This window comes from Gopherus evgoodei, chromosome 12 (assembly GCF_007399415.2).
Source record: "Gopherus evgoodei ecotype Sinaloan lineage chromosome 12, rGopEvg1_v1.p, whole genome shotgun sequence".
In the NCBI taxonomy this organism is placed as follows: domain Eukaryota; kingdom Metazoa; phylum Chordata; order Testudines; family Testudinidae; genus Gopherus; species Gopherus evgoodei.
In genome coordinates, this window is record NC_044333.1 from 2641223 (window position 1) to 2656539 (window position 15317).

General features: G+C 57.0%; 1 protein-coding gene across 2 annotated transcripts in view; it reads right to left on the reverse strand.

Moving 5' to 3' along the window:
• RIPOR1 (RHO family interacting cell polarization regulator 1) overlaps positions 1-12343 on the reverse strand; it is a 121562-nt gene extending 109219 nt beyond the window's left edge. Inside the window, exons 1-2 of one of the 2 annotated variants that reach the window (XM_030581186.1) lie at positions 12186-12343; positions 10318-10926 (exon numbers count right to left, since the gene is read on the reverse strand). Coding sequence is in view for 1 of the 2 variants with exons in the window: in XM_030581183.1 (XP_030437043.1) it covers positions 6720-6777 (58 nt within the window). In the remaining variant the exon portion in view is untranslated. Of the gene's footprint in view, positions 1-6719; positions 6793-10317; positions 10927-12185 lie in introns of those variants that run through there. The other variant, XM_030581183.1, reaches the window with a different exon arrangement.
• Positions 12344-15317: the final 2974 nt, after the last annotated feature.

Sequence of the window (15317 nt, forward strand, 5' to 3'; positions counted from 1 at the left end):
AATAAAATTTACCTTTTTTAAAAACAGGACTGGCTTTTTGTGTCCTAAGGGGTTTGTGCATGTTCTTTAATTAGCTGGGGGCAACAGCTGATTTCCTTTGTTTCTTTCTCAGCTCTTCCGTGGCAGGGGCAGTGAAAGGGCTTGAGGGTACTCCACAGGGAGGAATTCCCAAGTGTACCTTCCTGGGTTCTCAAAGGGGTTTTGCACTTGGGTGGCAGCAGTATCTATGCATTCAAGGTCAGAGAGAAGCTGTAACTTTGGGAGTTTAATACCAGCCTGGATGGCCAGTATTTTAGGGCCCTACCTTCTGCACTCAAAGTGCAGAGTGGGGAATCAGCCTTGACACAGCTCCACTCAGGTTTGGCCTGGCTGCCCCTCCACCTCCATCTATAGCAAGGTGGATGGGCCAAACCAGGGTGGAGTTGCACCCTGTTGTAGCCCCTTGCAATGCTGGGAGGAAGTGTGCATTCAGCATGGCATCCCGTCCAACCCCCTTGCAGCTTGGAGCGGGTAGGCTGGCTCCTTTCTTTCCGGCGCCAGGCCTAGTGGCACGGTAAGCCAGCCTGTGGGGAGCTGGCCCGCCAGCGCTCAGGGCTGCCTTGGCACCGCATTAGCCATGGAAGGCTCCTCCTCCATGAGGGGCACTAGTCACAACCCTAGCGCAGGCCTCACAGCGCCTGGGGGACGACATAAGCATGGGGCCAGCCGTGGCATTGCGCTTGGGCTGAGTCTGGCCTGCTCACAATGGCCCAGCCCCATGGCACAGAAAGGGTCCCCAGCACAGAGCAGATCCCTCTTCTCCAGGACTGGTCCTTCCTGCTCCCCACTTTGGCTGTCCTGACCTTTTCCCCCCAAGGTCGCTTGCTGTCTCCCTCCGCCCAGGTCCCTCCATGGAGCTCACTTTATCAGTGACCCTTCCCCCCATGGTTCTCTGCTGGTAGAGCTCCCTGTCCTCATTACGCAGCCTTACCAGAGCACTGGGGTTATCACAGCACCACCTACTGGTCTGGCTTCGGGCGAGATGCTGCCTCAGTTTCCCCTCACTCAGGGGCCAATCGCATGCCTGCTTCTCTACCACATGAAGTGCTAGCCTGTCTGCCAGCCCATGAAGGACTCTCAATCACACTGAAGCCTCCAGGGCACCATGTTATTAATTCAAACAAACTCACACCCAGTACAGGCTGCTGGGACCTGAGTTTTTCACTGCCTCCTCCCCAGGCCCCAGCACTGTTTACTCAGGCTCAGCCTCCCTCCCACAACCCCTTTCACCAGCGCTGGCTCAGCTCTTTATATCCAACACCTGACCCCTGTCCAGCTGGCTCGGATCAATGTCCAGCACATCCGCCCCAGCCCTTCAAAGAGCTGGCAGTCTATTAAGCATGTGACGGCAGCAAGGTGCAGGGAACAGCTCGGGGCAGACGCCTGCTGAACACAGCTGCACACCCCCCTCCAGTGCTCCACCGGCACAGAGGCGCTCTGCTCTAGCAGGGTGTGTGGGTCACGGTCCACGCTCTGCTGCCCTGAGCATAGCGGGCATGGTCACGTACTCCACCTGACGGCTTCCCTGACGCATTCTCTAACAGCCGGGGGGGGCCCACCCAGGCCTACCTGGGCTATAGCCCAGGTCCTGAGTTCTCTGCCTGATGCTCTTTGCGTGTGGTTGGGTGATTGCTGAGAGTCACGCTGGCCAGGTGTCTGGGAGCAACCAAGTCTTTCACTCATGGGGAGTAATGGTCACCCAGAAGTGACTGTGAATTCCTGGACCGTGCTCTCTATGGCCCCCTTTCTGCTTGTTCTCTCTGGAGTGGGGGCTCCGAAGCGCACGCTGTGACCTCACAAGTACAAAAAAGGCGCGAGTTGAAAACAAAAAACCCTGCGCTTCCCCCTCACTCCGAGTCAGAATTAAACACCTCCCCCTTGCAAAGAACTTTGCCACTGGTGTTGGAGAAGCTGGGAAGGCCAGGGACCTGAGTCACTCCCCCTGTTACCCCTAGGGGCAGTCTCAGGTGCTTGGAAAGCTTTGCCCCTGGGGATGCAGGAGCCAAGGGACTGAGTCACCTGTCATCTCTGTCCCAAGGCTCCGAGTGCCTAGGTCGGACTTGGGCGCCTGCATCACTCGGGTGCTTTTGAAAAGTCATCCCCTCCCCCGTTTGAAACCCTTTGGTGCAGAGGACTCGCTTTCCCTCGGGGTGTGTACAGCACCACATTCAGGTCCTGTGTGACACTCATAGAAACAGCCACCTCCCTCACCGCACTGTCCAGCGAGCACCGTCATTGGCCTCCTCTCTCCAGCAGCGCCATGGGGCTGAGATTTGTCCATCCCCTGGGGGAAAGCTGGCCCTCGGGCGCTGTGTTTTCATCTGCCAGCTCCAGGCAGCAAGCGATCAGAGCATTTCTGTGCTGAGAGTGACAGGCCAGAAGACGTGGGCCTCGAGCAGGGCCTCAAGTTGCAGCCCCCAGCCCCCAGTCTACGGACTCAACCAGTCCCCTCTTTCCAAACCCAAACCTATTCTAATGCCTGAATATAAATCAGCGGGCAGCCACATCCGAACTGTCTGTGCAGTACTGGTCACCCCATCCCGGCAAGGCCGTTGCAGAACTGCAGGCAGTTCAGAGAGGGTAACAAGAGGGATCAAGAGCTCAAAAAAGCTCTCCTGTGAAGACAGATTGAAGAGGCTGGGACGGTTACCTAAGGATTTGTCGACACTACCTTGCGTTTAGGACATGGTCGTGCCGCCAAAGCTGTGCTGCTAAAAGGCGCGCAGTGTAGCTGCCGTTTGTCGGCAGGAGAGAGCTCCCATGAGCGAGCAGCAGAATGCTCCTGCCCACAAAGCAGTTCACACCGGTGCTTTTTGTCGTTCGGGGGGGTGGTGGTGGTTTTTTAAACACTCCCTGAATGACAAGTTTTGCTGACGAAGTTCCAGTGTAGACAAAGCTTTAGAAATGACAAGCGGCGCCACAATAGAAGTCCAAAAAATGCTGACTGGAGTAGAGGAGGTAGATGCGGAGCAGCTGTTCTCCCAGGCTCAGAACAAGAGGGCAGTCAATGAACTTGAAAGGTAGGAAATTCAAACATTGATGAAAAGAAATCTCCCTGCCCCCAACACATAATTAGCCAGTGGAACTCACTGCCACATGAAGTCACTGCAGCCAGGAACTGATCTGATACAGCTAATAGCCAGGGTGATCATATGTAATGATGACAGAGGATACTGACCCTGCTGCTTTATGGCTTGAGCCAATCTCTGTTCACTAGAGACCAGGAGGGGTCCATGTGTGATGTGGATTATCCAGCACCTGCTACCGTGGGGTTCTTACACCTTCCCCTTCTGCAGCTGGTGCCAGTCACAGCTGGAGATAGGATACTGGGCTGCACCCAGGGTCTGACCCAGTCTGGCGGCTCCTATGTGCCTTATGTTCAGTGTATTTGCCCTGCCTGTCCCCTTGCCAGGCCTCCTGTGACAGGCTCCAGCTGGGACATGTCTATGCCCCCTGAGGGAACTCTCCTGTCATTCTCTTGCTCCACCTTGAGCCCCACAGGGGCACTTGTGGGCCCCCAGGAAAGCCTGGTGCTTCTCTTAGCGCAGCTGGAGCCTGACTGTAACCAGCCAGAGCCAGAAAACTCAGCAGGCAGGGTGCCCGCAATGGCTGCCAAGTCCATTGGTACAGAGCAATGTGGCACAGTGACATCACAACCCCCAGCTGGGGCTGAGAGGCCCGAGCCCCCTCCCCCAAACCCAGGAAGTGTGGGGGAAAGCTGACAGCTCCAGCCACCTCCAGCTCCGAGCCGCAGGCTCCACTCCTCTATGGCTTTCGACACCTCACCTGGGGTCTCGGAGTTGTGAGTGATCCCTCCCACCCATGCAGCAAAGACACCTGCCTACCCAGAGACTGCAGAGGAGCCAGAGAGACGGGTGGGTTCTGCCCTGGTGCGTGCTTCGCCAGGCACGGTACAAAGACCAGGGGCTCTGTTGGCAGGGCCTGGGGCAGTCAGCCCGCGAGAGATCCCAGCCCGGAGATCCTGGGGGGCAGGATACCATCAGGCTCAGGATGAGGGAGACCAGCTGTGGCCGGCACCGTCCCTGCAGAACCAGCAGCTGTACCCCTGCCATCTGGCTGGGGGAGCGGTGTGGGAAGGAGAACCACCCACAGAGGTTGGTGTATGTCTGCGAGGGGTCAGTGCGGCAGAAGCTCCATGGCAGTGAAACCTAGCGTACCCAGCTGGACCCAGAGACGCGGCATGGCCTGGAATGGAGCCAGTGGGAATGGTTGGGCCTGAGAGAAGCGCCCAGATACGCTGGGAAAGGACTGTCCTTGCCCCTGCATTGCTCACGCTGTCAGTTATCACGCACACTGGGAGTGGTGGGGGGCAGGAGACAGTCCCACAATCTCCTGGTGGGGTTAATAAATGACAAACAGCTGCGATAAGCATGGTCCAGGCATGGGTGCACAGGTTCTGGATGGCCCTATGCCCGTCAGGAGAAGGTATCTAGATGGGGCTAAGCCAGAGCTAGAAGCACCCGATTGGGTTCTGACAGCTCGCTGAAACGTGTCTCGGTCGGTTATTAGCCTGCTGCAGCCTATCAATGGGACTGCAACAGGCGCCACAGTCAGAGAGGCAAACAGGTAGGGAGGCGTTCACCATAAAGCAGGTGCTACCGTACCACACTCAGGCCATTGGAGACACACACGCACAGCAGCGCCCAGCACGTCTCTAGCTCTGCCTGCAGGGGGGCTCCACAGCCTGTCCACATCCTCAGACCTACGCAGATGGGGGAAGTCACACAGTGAGTCCCGGGACTCTGGGACTGTCACGGAGTCCCTGGGCGATGCTCTGGAACTGCTCCCCACAAAGCCAGGCAGGACTTTGGGGAGCCTCCTCTCCCTTGGAGCAGACTGTCTCCAGGGCAAGAAGCTCACACAGCTTCACCTTCCTGGGTCTCTCCTTGGAGCATTGAGCATTCTCTGCCCCTCTGTGCGATTCCCACAGCGAGCCCGCCCCGGCGGGGTCCTGGGGAAGCCACAGGGTCCCGCACCCCCTCTTCGCAGTCAGATGTGACTCTCAGCAGCCAGTAGCACAGAGGTTTATTAGATGACAGGAACATGGTCTAAAACAGAGCTTGTAGGTACAGAGAATGGGACCCCTCAGCTGGGTCCATTCTGAGGTCCCGCAAGCCAGACCCCCACGTCTGCACTCACTCCCTGTCCCCAGCCAGCCCCAAACTGAAACCCCCTCCAGCCCCTCCTTCTCTGCTCAGTTCCTTTCCTGGGCCAGGAGGTCACCTGACCTCTTTGTTCTCCCACACCTTTAGCATCCCCTTGCAGGGGGGAAGGGCCAGGCCATCAGTTACCAGGAGACAGAGGGTCGGCCAGAGACTGAAGCACCCACACAGTATTAGGGGAAACATTCAGAACAGTCCCACTTCATCACAGGGACCGACCCCAGCTCTCTGGAGTGCCCTCTCTGGCAGCCCGCAAGGCCGCCTGCTCTTCCAGCAGTAACAGACCTCCCGCGAGGGCAGGTTCTTGCTCAGACAAAGGATGATGGGTGACACCTGCAGATGGGCACCCTCTTTGGTACCTGTCACTCTCAGCAGCCTCTAAAAGCTGTGACTGTCCTCTGGCAGGTGCTGCCATCTGCTGTCACCCAACAGTAACACTGGTACGGAGCTGGCTCGATAGAATTACAAGGGCAAAACAGAGGGGCTGGAAGCGGTGCAAGGAAGGGGTCAGGACACTAGGGAGCAAAGTCCACACCCTGACTTTGGCGGCTGCAGTGGAGTTGCTGCAGGATCTCTGGCCGCATGGCCAAGGCAGCAGCATGGGATGTTTGCAGACCCAGGGCAGGCCTGGCACAGGTCAGGTCTGAGATCTATTGGCAAAGCTGCTCAGGGAGCAGGAGGGCTTGTGAGCCGAGACATAGGCATGTGCGTGTGTGGACACATACACCCCTCCAGGCCTAAAAGAAAAAGGGTGCTACGGGGCAGGATTGAGGGCCACCAACAGAGCTGAGTGGGGAACCAGGACTGGGACAGCAGCGACACCATCATTCTTGGATACGCATTTAAATAAAGAACAACAAAACCTGACTATTGTTCCCCCAGAGCTCCAGTTGTTAGAACTGAACGGGGCTGGCACGGTGAGAGGCTCTTTACTCAGCTCGTTCCCTTTGCAGTCAGCAGCACTTTGCATCGTCACTTGCAGCCTTTCCTCCTTCTCCACACCAGAAGGGCCCAGAACCATCTTGTTAAAAAGGGGTGGTGTTGTAACACCCCTCCCACGCTCAAGCTTGGCCAGAGAATGAGGGATTGGTGGTGTCCCTGTTTTGTTATGTTCACAGCACATACAGTAACATTCATGCTCTTGCTGGAAGGTTGCGACATAAATAGAACTTCATTTCTTCGAAACCAGAGCCCTAGCACAAAAATCCCAAGACAGAGCGAGAAAACAGGCTGCTCTCACGGCACTGGGGCACACTCACCTCACTCGAGGCTGGAGGGCACAGAGTGGCTGCTGCTCTCAGATGCTTCTTATGGTGCCCCTGTTTGCAAGAAGGAGTCAGAACACCCCACCACCACCCACAGGCGGCGTCTACAATTGGAGCTAGGGGTGTAATTCCCAGCTCACACAGTCATACTTGCACAACCGCTCATCAAGCTAGCAAGCTAAAATTAGTATCATGCGCAGTGGAATGGCTAGCCAACCAAGTACAAACTTACCTGGACCCCATGGGTTCGTGGTCAGGGTGCCCAGCCATGCCGCTGCCTGTGCTACCATGGCTGCACTACGGATTTTAGCACACAAGCTCGATGAGAGCTCCCCCAAGTATGTCTATGCACACTAGGAATTGCCCAGCCTGAAAGCAATAGCCTGCAATTCTAGCACAGTCCTCAGCACAGCACCCTTCCACAGAAGATATGGCTTGGAAGGGACCTCAGGAAGTCATTTAGTCCCACCCCCTGCTCAAGGCAGGACCAATCCCCAACTAAATCATCCCAGCCAGGGCTTTGTCAAGCCTGACCTTAAAAACCTCTAAGGAAGGAAATTCCCCCACCAGTGCTCCACCACCCTCCTAGTGAAAAAGTTTTTCTAATATCCAACCTAAACCTCCCCCACTGCAACTTGAGACCATTACTCCTTGTTCTGTCATCTGCTGCCACTGAGAACAGTCTAGATCCATCCTCTTTGGAACCGCCCTTCAGGTAGTTGAAAGCAGCTATCAAATCCCCCTTCACTCTTCTCTTCTGCAGACTAAATAAGCCCAGTTCCCTTAACCTCTCCTCATAAGCCATGTGTCCCAGCCCCCTAAATTATCTTCTAGTTCTTTATAGAAAGGGCCAAGCTTTCCATGCAGCCACGGTTTCTTTCATAAGGGCAGTGGCACCTGCTGTGCGAAGGTTTTAGGACTGGGCAGAGCACTCAAGGCAGTTTGGGTGGAAGTGTCCTGGTGCTGGGTTGGCTTGTGCGGTTTCACATCACTGCAGCCATCTGAGGCGAAATTTACCTCCAAGTTTTATGTTTAGGTGATTAAAGCAAGAGGGCAAATTTTCAAGCACTGTTTATATCTGGATCCCCTGGTACCAGCTCTGGGTTCCTCACTGGCTGAGCCAAAGCCACGTGGAGCAAGGTGCAAAGACCAAGGGTCCTGCGCTGTCTCTGCACACCGAGATGCTTGCTTTGCTGCATTGACTTCCCAGCTTGGCCAGTCTCTTTCCACGCGCTGGGGGTGTGGCCCAGAAGAGGGAGCCCTCGCCCCCCTGCCCTCAGTAGCGCCCCGATGCCTGACCCTGCTCCGCTGGTGCTGCAATGTGAATAAGAGGTGTCTGGGCGTAGACAAGGGGCCGGCTCCTCGGCTGGTGACGCTCGGCCAGACTCCATGGAAGACATTGCTGCTCCAATCGCAGCTACAGCTGGCCCCAAACGCAGCAGCCTATTTCAAAGGCTGTGAGAGGGCTGCAGGACAGGCTGGCTCTGCCTCATCAGCACCAGACTCCATCACCAGCGCTGCCTGCGGTAGAGAAGCTGCAGCTCGGAGCAGGCTTGTGGCACTGTGCTAGGGACGTGAGCTCTGCCCACACTACCAGCTTACCCCTGGTGCAGCTGTCGGTATTGGGGATGGATTGTGCTGGTGCGGATCCCAGGGCTGGCTGGCACTGGTATTCCTCACACCCTAGTACCAGCCTTATCAGCCCACTCCGAATGCCGTTCCCCACCAACCTCAGCCTGGGGCCACGCCTGGCCCCTAACAAGAGCAGTCAGGACCAAGGGTCAGAGCAGGGTTAAAGCCTTTCACACCCACCTGAGGCAGGACTTCCTGTGGGCTGTGTCCTCAACAGGTCACTGCTCAGACCTGCTGCTGGGCGGCAGAATGGCATTGTTTGCTACCTGGTGACTCTCCAGGCCTGGATGTGAGACCTGCTGGTCTGTGCAGTGCAAACCTGCCCTTGTTCATCTCAAAGGCAGGTTCACTCTGGAGCCTAATCTGAGAATATCAGGGTTGGAAGGGACCTCAGGAGGTATCTAGTCCAACCCCCTGCTCAAAGCAGGACCAATCCCCAGACAGATTTTTACCCCAGTTCCCTAAATGGCCCCCTCAAGGACTGAACTCACAACCCTGGGTTTAGCAGGCCAATGCTCAAACCACTGAGCTATCCCTCCCCTCCCAATGACATCCAACTCTTAAGTTCACTGGTTACCATTTTAGAAAGAACACGCAGCTGCTCTGGGGCAGTGGGAGCCATCAGAATGGGGGGCACATCAGATACCATGGAGAGGGAGACCCAAGTCGAGGTCTCTCGGTTACCCAGGGAATGCCACAAACACAGACCCTCTTCTTCTACAGCCTTCCGAGACAGGGGCTGGCCACCATGGGGGAGAGAGCAGGGAGCCCTGGAGGGCAAAATGGAGGAAGGTGTGGAGAGTTTGCAGAGAGGAACCCAGCATGGTGGCTGGGATGTCCTTGGGGTGGCCACAAGCCCTGGAGTGACTCACTAGACTGGCCTTCGCTGAACACTCACATGACATGCAGACGAAGCTACTCAGGATGTGAACTGAAGCCACAGGCGCCTTCCCGAGGAGTATTTCGAGTCTCGGCCAACACTAACACAGCCAAGGAAGCACCAGGCTAGATGCTCTGGCAGTAGGAAGAAAACTGCCCTGGCACAGATGAGGGGGCTCCTCATGGCTTGGCAAAGTAGCAGCCCAGAGCCGGGCGGGCTTTCAGCCGTTGGCTGGCCAAGCCTGGGCAGAGCTCTCTCTCGCTGCCCCACTGCCTGGTATGTGAGACCCATAGCATGCCTAGGTGGCTACTCAAACCAGACTCATGTCCCATTGGTGTCCCTCAGCTGACGAGGCAGCCAGGATGAGTGGGAAGAACGACCCTTCGGCCTGGAAAGGGTCATGACCTCCCCGGCAGGTGGGGCAGCACATTTGCCTTGGTGTAAGTGCAGTCTTGGAGCTCCACACTGGGCCAGGCCACGGCTGCAGGGGTCGGAGGGTTTGTACCCAGGACTTCGGGGAGCAGTGAATTGTAAGGACAGGTCCAGCAGAGAGCGAGCGTGGCAGATCCTGCTCAAGAGCAAGCTGCCCTCTGGGTGATGGAAAGAAGCCTCCAGCCCAAGTGTCCTTAGCTTTGCTGTGCCAGGCTTCGCCCCAGCAGCAGGGAATAGCCGGGAGCTGGCAGCAGCAGGATAGCAGGGCTCAGGCTGGGGAAACAGCCCCCTATCCTTTCCCTGACACCACAACCGGTTAGAAGATCCTACAGCTGCTCCCCCGGCAGGACCCTCACCCATCCAGCACCGGGCAGTGGAGAGGGGACGTTCCCTCACTCCCCCAAGCAGATGGGTGAAGGTACACGCCAGCCGCACTCAGACACCAGGTACCGTGCCCACAGATCAGTCCTGCAGCTGCGCCCCTCAGCCCTGCATTCCCAGCGGGGCCTTCCTAGTCCCCACCTCTCGCCTTGTGTGCTGGGCCCTTCCTCGCAGCTTCCTCAACCTCCTTCACCATCCACCCCACAGATCCTGCCATAGCCAGCTCCCCTCCGCCAGCCCTTTATCCCTTCCCACCTCTCGGAAGGAAGGGCAGGAATGCATATGCTCCTCCCCTCCCCAAGATCCCGCCCGTGAGTACCTGCCCAGGTCCCTCTCTCCAATGCCCATCACAGGACTGAGGGCACCTCCAGCCCTTGAGCAACTCCACTGAACCCTCTCCCCCGACCCCGGCTGCCCCTCAAGGCTCAACAGACGACGCTGACCTACGTGGGTGTGAGCAGCTGGTGTGCGGCCAAGGTGCTGAAGTGCTGCTCCGCTAACGTACCTCTTTATCCAGAAGCTGCGTCCCTGGCCTCAGTTAAGCAGAATCTGATGCTGACGAAAGGCAGCTCGGAGGGGCCCGGCACGAGTTCTTGCTCTTAAGGCTCCAGCATGGACGAGAGGGTGTGTACGCCAGCAGGGACAGGAAAGTTTGGAATTGTACAGGCGCTGCTAAGGGAAACCAGTCCAGTTTCTCACTGTTCCGCTTTTCTCTGGCGGGCGAAGGCACCTAAAGGGACTCTTCCAAAATGCAATTTTTCTTGTCTGTGGTTTATCCAAGAAGCATAAGGATGGTGAAATCTGTCCTGGTGTTGCTGGAGGTTTCCTCCGAGGGCCCAGTTATTTGGGAACTTTCTGAGCCCTGAACAGAAGAGGCCAGAGTGTTGCAATTCCCCTCCCCTCCAAGGAGAGCTTTTCTCTCAGCTGTTTATTAGACATGAGAGTTAAATCGATGTAAACAAAGCAATCCAGGTGTTTGAAATCGTCTGGCTAAGAAACACTTCCCCACGCAGTTAGGTGTCACCTCTGGCAGTCTGGGATGTCCTAATCGCCCCAGGGCTCCAGGCCTCCAGAGAGTTCTCCAGGATCAGCAGAGAAGAGGAGACCTGAATGTCTAATGCAACAAAGAAGCAGGAAAAGAGAAGCGTATGAACCCTTCCCAGCTGCCTGTGTGCACCCGCTGGAAAAGGCAAGAGCCCCATTGTTTTCCTTTGCAGGTTGCCTTCCGGGCTGAGGGCTGCACATTGCCTTTAAGAGGTGGGGCGGAGGGTTTGGCCCACCTAACTGACAAGGAGCCTGTTCCCCACATGGCCTTGACGCGCCTTGCTCCCTGTCCCCCACCCCTCAGAACTAGGGTGACCAGACAGCAACTGTGAAAAATCAGGACAGGGGGTGGGGGGATAATAGGAGCCTATATAAGAGAAAGCCCCAAATATCAGGACTGTCCCTATAAAATCAGGACATCTGGTCACCCTACTCAGAACAGCTCTGCTGGAGGAGACCTGTAGCAGCTGGCATGGGGGGTGCCTTGGGGAGGCAGTGCCCAGGTGGCCTCTGCTTGGTGCGTGGGCTCAGAGCCACGCCACTTCTCTCGTGTGCCGACTTAATCCCTTGAGTGCAGGCCCCTGCCTGTATGCACCATCTCTTCCTGGGACCCACCAGCACCCAGAGGGAGCCCCATGTGGGCAGCCAGGGAGAGGCCAGCAGCAGCCTCTGCAGCGGGCAGTGTGGGGTTAACCTCCGGCCAAGCTGGAAATTCTTCAGTTGCCAAGTGACTTCCTCTCGCTAACAATAACAGCCCAATGCACAGGGCCCCATAGTGACCGCATGACCCTGGCCCGTCCAGCTGCCACAGAGGCAGGATGAAGCCTCCGGCACGTTATCTGCGGTCCCCACTCTGCCTCCTGCATCCTCACAGTCGGGGGCAGCTATGGAAGTGAAGATGTGTCTCCTCCTGAGCAACAGGGGCCTGGCACTGCCATGGCACCCAGAGCCCCCGGTGCAGCAGGGGCCAGCCGGCCCTGTCCTGCTCCTCCGCCCTCCCCAGCGCCCCCCGGAGGCCGAGCAGCCCTGCAGGGGGACAAGACGGCGCCTTCCTGGGAGAGCCCTTAGCGGGAGCCTGGGAAGCCCTTCTGCTGGGGGAGCCCCCAGACCAGGGGAGATGGCTGGCGCAGGCGGCAGGCTGAAGCTGCCGTGTCCTGGCTGCAAAGGGTCGTGCCCCAGGGAAAAGCCCTGGTTTCCAAGCGACAAGGGGACTCCCAAATCAGGAGTCACACCCCTCCACAGCCACTTCGAATTGCACCAACCAGGGCTTTGCCCTGGACGTGAGGGCGTCTGGGTGTTCTTCGTCACTGGGACCACGGATGGACTCACCAATCCCAGGGGCTCCAGGGGCTGGACATGCCACTTCTTCCTAAACTCAGGCAGCTCCGACCCCCTCTGAGCAGCTGCCTTTGCTCCCTGCCGCTCCTTCCCCAGCCAGCTCGCAGCCTCCTGCTTTACCAGGAGCTGCCGGAGCCACCCCCTCCCCGGCCAAGCTGGGCTGGTTTGAAGAGCTGCCTTAAGCTGGGGACACTTAGGTCCTGCCTCCCACTAACTGCTCCACCTCCCACAGAGCAGCTTCAGCAGCCCCACGTTAAAGGGCCAGCACCTTCCTTTCTCCGTCCTCCTCACCTTCACACTCCCGGCCCTTTTGCTGGGTGCCAGGGCCCGGGGAGCAGGAGCTGCTGGTCCCTGCAAGGCTCTGCAAACCCTCCACAGCTGTAGGGTCACCCCTCTGACCTCCTGGAGAACATGAGCAAAGCAGACTCACCCAGCCACCCCAGGCAGTGCCCTGGCCTCCTGCTAAGAAGCTCATGTCCAGGAGTTAACAGAGGGGCTTTAAAGGGAGGCAGTAAAGTGCAGTTCTACCTTGAGAAGTGACTTTGTAGAAATGGCTCCTGTCTCATCTCACCAGCTCCCCGCGTCTCACAGTCAGAGCCACCGTCCCGACTAAGAGACATGTCTGCTACTTGGTACTTCTGTGGGCCCGGTGGGGCTGGCCTGGCCACAGGGGAGGGAGACAGAGCCTGTCCCTGTGGGTCCTGTGGGGCTGGCCCGGCCACAGCGGAGGGAGACAGAGCCTGTCCCCGTGGGCCCTGTGGGGCTGGCCTGGCCACAGGGGAGGGAGCGAGAGTCTATTCCCATGAGCCCTGTGGGTCCAGCTGGCCATCGGGGAGGTAGCCAGAGCCTGTCCCTGTGGGCCCTGCAGGGCCAGCCCGGCAATGGGGGAGGGAGCCAGAGTCTGTTCCCATAGGCCCTGCAAGGCTGGCCTGGCCATGGGGAGGGAGCCAGAGCCTGTCCCTGTTGGCCCAGTGGGGCTGGCTCAGCCACAGAGGCAGGAGCCAGAGTCTATTCCCATGGGCCCTGTGGTCCAGCCTGGCCATCGAGGAGGGAGCCAGAGTCTGTTCCTGTGGGCCCTGTGGGACCGGCCCAGCCACAGAGGAGGGAGCCAGAGTCTGTTCCCAGGGGCCCTGCTAGAAGCAAATCCACCAACTGCATGGCCCAGTGGTCTGATCGGAGATAACTGGTCCCATGGATGGTGACCTGATCCCGCACAGATTCTGTATCACTGTCCCTGGAACTCCCCAAGGTGTCTGTATTTCACACAGTGCCTGTGTGACGTGTGCATCACAACAGTATATCAGTCTCTGATTCCCTGTTCCCTGGCCACTCATAGCATCCAGCATGCCTGGGCTAGGACAAGGGGTCATGGTTAAACAGTGTTAGCTCACCCATTTTAATAAACATGTTCATATTGGCCATGAGGACAGTCAGAGCTGGCCCTGAATCCACTCCAGCAGCACTGGTTCGGTAGGGTGGCTGTCCAGGTACGGACATATGGCTAGGTTGGAAGAACAAATTGCAAAGTGCATTTGTCAAGAACTAGGTGGCCGGTGATCACATGGGCACCAAAGGGTTTCGGTGGTGCAGTAAGACTGGCAATGGCAGACACAGACTGCTCATCCAGCTAGCCCATCTCAGGGACCCAGCTGCAGATCAGTCTGGCTGGTGGTCCATTGGCAAGGAGGCCCTGTCCCTTTGGGAGCTGCCATGATGAGAGTGAACATAGACAGGGTTTAACACCATTCACACCCTGTTCCTTGTCACTCCCCCCAACATGCTTTAGTGACAATAATGATTTGTAGAACCTCCCCAATGCACAGATGGGGAACCCGAGGCAATGACCAGGGGAAAGATCTGCCAAGCTCCCACACAGTGGATCCATGGCAGAGCCTGGAGCAGAATCCAGGTCTCCTGACTCCTAGTCTTCCTCCTCGATGACCAACCCCCTCCAACCATCTTTCTTGCTATGCTGGAGCTTTTCAGCCTCGACTCTCTCTTTCTCAGGACGCATCCCACAGTTCAGGATCAAGTCACTATTCTCCCCCCTTCCCATTGTGTATCCTCCGAGTGTTTAGTCAGGGCTGTGTACCAGGCAGACATCTTCAGCAAGCCCTATGCACAATGACTCCCAGGCCTTCTTCTGAACTCCCTGTCATTTCAGAGCCCAGTAGTGTGGGGGAAAAGGTCAGAATATTTCCACGTGTTTTCTCTTGTTATATTCTGAGCCTCTTCAAGATCTCAGCTAGAACAGCAGGACTGCCATAAACATACCGGCCTCTCTTTCATCTCTGCTCCACGGGACATGGAATTGCCATCCACAACAGCAAACATTTTAATTTTCTGGGGAGTTGTCCTCAGTCCAGATGTGCACATTATGGGCTGGACAACCCTCTGATCTGAACCGCACCCACCTTTACACTTTGGATTAGAAATGCCCCAGGAAGGCCCTGCCTGTAGCTGATAGAGTTGGGACCAGCAGCTGCCATGTTCCTAAGATTTCAAAGCATGTCTTCCGCGCCCTGAGCTGGCTCCTGTCCTGTGTCTCAAGGAGCTGTTGGGTGGAGGGCTCATGGGCGGGCATGGGGATGGAAAGGAAACCTTTCACATGTTTTGAGGCATTCTCAGAAGGAGCTAAACTTCCTGGTGGCTTTCCAGGCTGACCTCACCCTGGGAGGTTTGCCCCTCACTGGAGCACTCGCCCAGGCTCCTCTTAGAACAAATCTGGGCCAGGCCATTTTAACCCTGGAGGAGCAGGGATATCTCAAGTAGTCTGGCTACTGCCTATCCATGGTGAGCAAATCCCTCCCCGACATACCGCTCTGGTGCAAATGCCTTCAACCAGGCAAAACTACTCACTCTGAACTGCCCTGGGGCTGCAGGCATGGCACAGCAACCCATGGAGAGCTTTCCATTCACAGGCCTCACAAGAACATTGCTTTCCAAACCACCCGCACAGTGGCTCAGTCTGCGAGACCACAGCTGGTCCCATGACATGGGGAGAGCCGAGCAGGAGAAGGTCGCTGTAGGCTACTTCCTTGGAATCTATTCTCATTCATGATAGAGCATCCCCTAGCAAAAGTCCTGCTTGCACTTTCCTTGGGCACTGAATGAATGGAGCTC